At 40.2% G+C, this 3,698-nt stretch overlaps 1 protein-coding gene across 1 annotated transcript in view; it reads right to left on the reverse strand.

Moving 5' to 3' along the window:
• rgs11 (regulator of G protein signaling 11) overlaps positions 1 to 3,061 on the reverse strand; it is a 23,318-nt gene extending 20,257 nt beyond the window's left edge. The window contains exons 1-2 of the mRNA XM_037681529.1: positions 3,014 to 3,061; positions 2,801 to 2,897 (exon numbers count right to left, since the gene is read on the reverse strand). Coding sequence (XP_037537457.1) covers positions 2,801 to 2,897; positions 3,014 to 3,061 — 145 coding nt within the window. The remainder of the gene's footprint in view (positions 1 to 2,800; positions 2,898 to 3,013) is intronic.
• Between the last annotated feature and the right edge of the window lie 637 nt (positions 3,062 to 3,698).

The raw sequence follows: 3,698 nt of genomic DNA on the forward strand, positions 1-3,698 counted from the left end.
CAGTCAGTGATACCATCAGGTGGTGGAAGGAATACTTCTTGGACCTTCTCAATTCCACCAACATTATCTTACATGGAGAAAGCTGTCAGGGGACTTGGAAGTTGGTTCATCTATAACCAGGAATGAGGTTGCTGAAGTAGTTAAAAAGCTCTGTGGCAGCAGTGCTTGGGGGTGGATTAGATCTGACCTGAGTTAATTTAGGCTCTGGATGTTACTGGGCTGTCTTGACATGACTTTACAACATTGTGTGGACATCAGGGACAGTACCACTGGATTGGCAGGCTGGGGTGTTGGTTCCCTTCTTCAAAGAGGGAGTGTGTTCAAATTATAGGGGCATCAATTTCCTTAGCCTCACCAGAATATTAATCCTGTTATTCAGGAGTACCATAAAAGAGAGTCTGATCATTAATTGAACCTGGAGAAGGCTCGTGGAACAAAAGAACTGTGTTCCTCAAGGTACACTGAACAGGGGTACTCCGTGAGCATGGGATTGGTGGTCCAGTGCTACATGGCATCCAGTCTCTATACAAGCAGTACAAGAGTTTGGTTTGCATTGCTGACAGTGTCAGACCCTTTAGGGTGGGAGTTGTACTCTGTCAGGGCTGCCTGTTGTCACTGATTCATTTCATAACTTTCATGAATTTCTCAGTGCAGCCAGTGAGTAGAGGGACTTAGGTTTGGTGGCCTCAGGATTTCGTCTCTGCTACTTGCAGATGATATGGTCCTGTTGGTGACATTGTGCCATGATCTTCAGTTCTCACTGGAGTGGTTCACAGCCAAGTGTGAAGCAGCTGGGATGAGGATCAGCAAATACAAATCTGTGGCCATGGTCCACAGACAAAAAAAGGTGGATTGTCTTCTCCATGTTGGGGATGAGGTGCTGTCTCAACTAGAGGTGTTCAAGTATCTTGGAGTTTCGTTCATGAGTGAGGGAAGAATGGAGCAGTAGATTACCAGACAGATCGGTGCAGCGTCTGCAGTATTGTGGACACTGTGCCGGTTCATTGTGATGAAGAGGGAGCTGAGCTGTAAGGCAAAGTTTTGTTTAGTAGTCGGTCTACGTTCCTACCATCACCTATGGTCAAAAACTTTGGGTCGTGACCGAAAGAATGAGAATGCTGATACAGGAGGTTGAAATGAGTTTTCTCCACAGGGCAGCTGGACTCTCCCATAGAGATAGAATGAGAAGTTTAGTTTCCCAGGAGAGACTCAGAGTTGAGCCGCAGCTCCTCCATATCCAATGGAGCCATTTGAGGAGTTCTGGGCATCTGTTGAGGATGCCTCCTGGGCACCTCCCTAGTGAGGTGTATACCAGGACTGGGAGGAGACCCTGGGAAAGACCCAGGACCCAGTCCATTTTTGAAAAATGACAAAATATAACTCCTAAAACTGCTAAAACTTGATGCCACTTCGTTTTTATTTTTATTTACAGAAGAAGAAGAAGACGTGTCTTCAAAGGTTTTTGTGTCGTTTCTTTCAGTAGTTCTTGGTGCAGCGCCCCCACAGGCGAGCAGGGGAACAGGTTGGTTCAACAGGTTGACTCGACTGCACAGTGCAGTGTGAATGCAAACGCACCAGCTCAAATGTAAACAAAAGGTCATGAATATTGGTCCCGAACCGAGTCTACCGGACTATCTAGTGTGAAAACGACCAAACTGCATCCATATATCTCCTCTTTGGTTTTTTCCTTACAGCTGCATTTCTAACATCCTTCTACCAATATACCCATGGTCCCTCCTCTGGACATGTCCAAACCATCTCAGTCTGGTCTCTCTAACTTTATCTCCCAGTTGTTCAGCCTGTGCTGTACCTCTGATGATCTCATTCCTAATCTTATTCATCCTTGTCACTCCTAAGGAGAACCTCAACGTCTTCATTTCTGCCACTTCCAGAACAACATTCGTTGAAAATAACAAAGGTTTATTAGAAGTTAAAAAAGCAAAATGCTAGCTAAAAACAAAAATAGCAGAATAGTAGCTAAAAACTACAATTATCAAAAGGCTAGCTAAAGTAACAAAAGACTAGTTTCAACAATTTTCTGCGGGATAAAATAAGGTTCTATATTATCTTATCTTAAAACTAAAAATAGAAAAACAGGATCTAAAAAGGACAACAGGCTAACTAGAAGATTAAAGTACCAAAATAATGGCTGATAGGTAGAAGTAGTAAAAGGCTAGATATAAGATAAAAGTAACAAAAGCTAGCTAAGTCACAAAAAGCTAGCTATAAACAAAAAATTAAATAGTAGCTAAAAAAACAGAAGCTAAAAGTCAAAAGTAACAAAAGGTTAGCTAAAGGGTAAATGTATCAAAAGGCTAGCTAAAACTAAAAGCTAGCTAAAAGTGACAGGATAGCTAGAAACTAAAAGTTGTAAAAGAATGGCTAAAAGTTAGAAGTTAGCATAACAGTAGCTGAAAGCTAAAAGTAGCAAAAAGCTTGCTGAAAGCTAAAAGTAGTAAAAGTCTAGCTAAAGATAGAATAAGAAGATAAAACAAGAGGAAATATTCTGATGCAGATTGTAAAGAGAATGTTTTTGAAGGAACTGAAGGGATTACAATACATGATATGGTTAAATGTTAAAGAAAATAAAAAAGTTAGGCACATTTACAAAAGTCACTCATCTTATGAGTGAACTGAACGTTTTGATATATAAAATATGCAAAAGTAGTTGGATTACAGAAAAATAAAAAGGCTGGAAAACCAAAGTGTGAATGTTGAATCAGCACTTAAATTATTTAAGGTTTGACCTGCAGAGTGGATGAGAGCAGCAGCTGGATTCTACAGATTACAGATTACAGACCTGTCATGGCGTGAGGGATGACTGTGATCAGGAGTCTTTGGTTCCTCAGCTTGATGCCAATGTCAGGGTCTTGCATGGCTACAACCACCTTCTCCATCTGACTCACACACAGTCAGAAATAAGTTTACAACAAACAGTTGGAGCATGCAGCTAGTAAGTTTTAAAAAGACAGCAGCAGTTTGTTTTCTTCACACGTGCGCCTCAAAGTCTCACCTTGTGAAAACATGACATCTGCTCTTTACTCAGGCTGTTGATGGTCATCCTGCAGGCAGAGCACTCCTCAGGACTCAGAGTGATGCTCCGATCACTCCACAGGGCGACAAAGTGCACAACATTAAAGTGGTGCCGGGAGCGCGCAGTAGTGGGCGGTCTTTTCTCTGAGCCCGGCGGGGGCGCGCACATTCAGTTCATTCTGGTTTTAAAGGAAACACGTGGTGTGTGTGGATTGATATCTGCTGTGGTTTTTAGTCATTCTGCAGCAGACACGTCTGAAAAGCTAAAGTATAGTTTTCTTCTGTCAGTTTAAAAACACACCGCCTCACGTTCAGCATGTTTTAATGAGAGAGACAGAGAAAGAATAGAGACTGCAGCCTGATGAGGCGCCACATAAAGTCTTTTAAATGTTTTCATGTACCATTTATAGCATTTATATATTTTATATATATATATATACATATATATATTCACATACCATTTATATATTTATATACCATTTATAGCATTTATATATTTATATACCATTTATCAATCAACCTTTATTTATACAGGTAAATCCCATTGAGCCTCGAGGACTCATTTACAAGAGAGACCTGATAGATATTTGATAATATTTATGTACTATCTATATATATATATATATATATATATATATATATATATATATATATATATATATATA

This window comes from Nematolebias whitei, chromosome 9 (assembly GCF_014905685.2).
Source record: "Nematolebias whitei isolate Nwh7 chromosome 9, NemWhi1, whole genome shotgun sequence".
Lineage (NCBI taxonomy): Eukaryota > Metazoa > Chordata > Actinopteri > Cyprinodontiformes > Rivulidae > Nematolebias > Nematolebias whitei.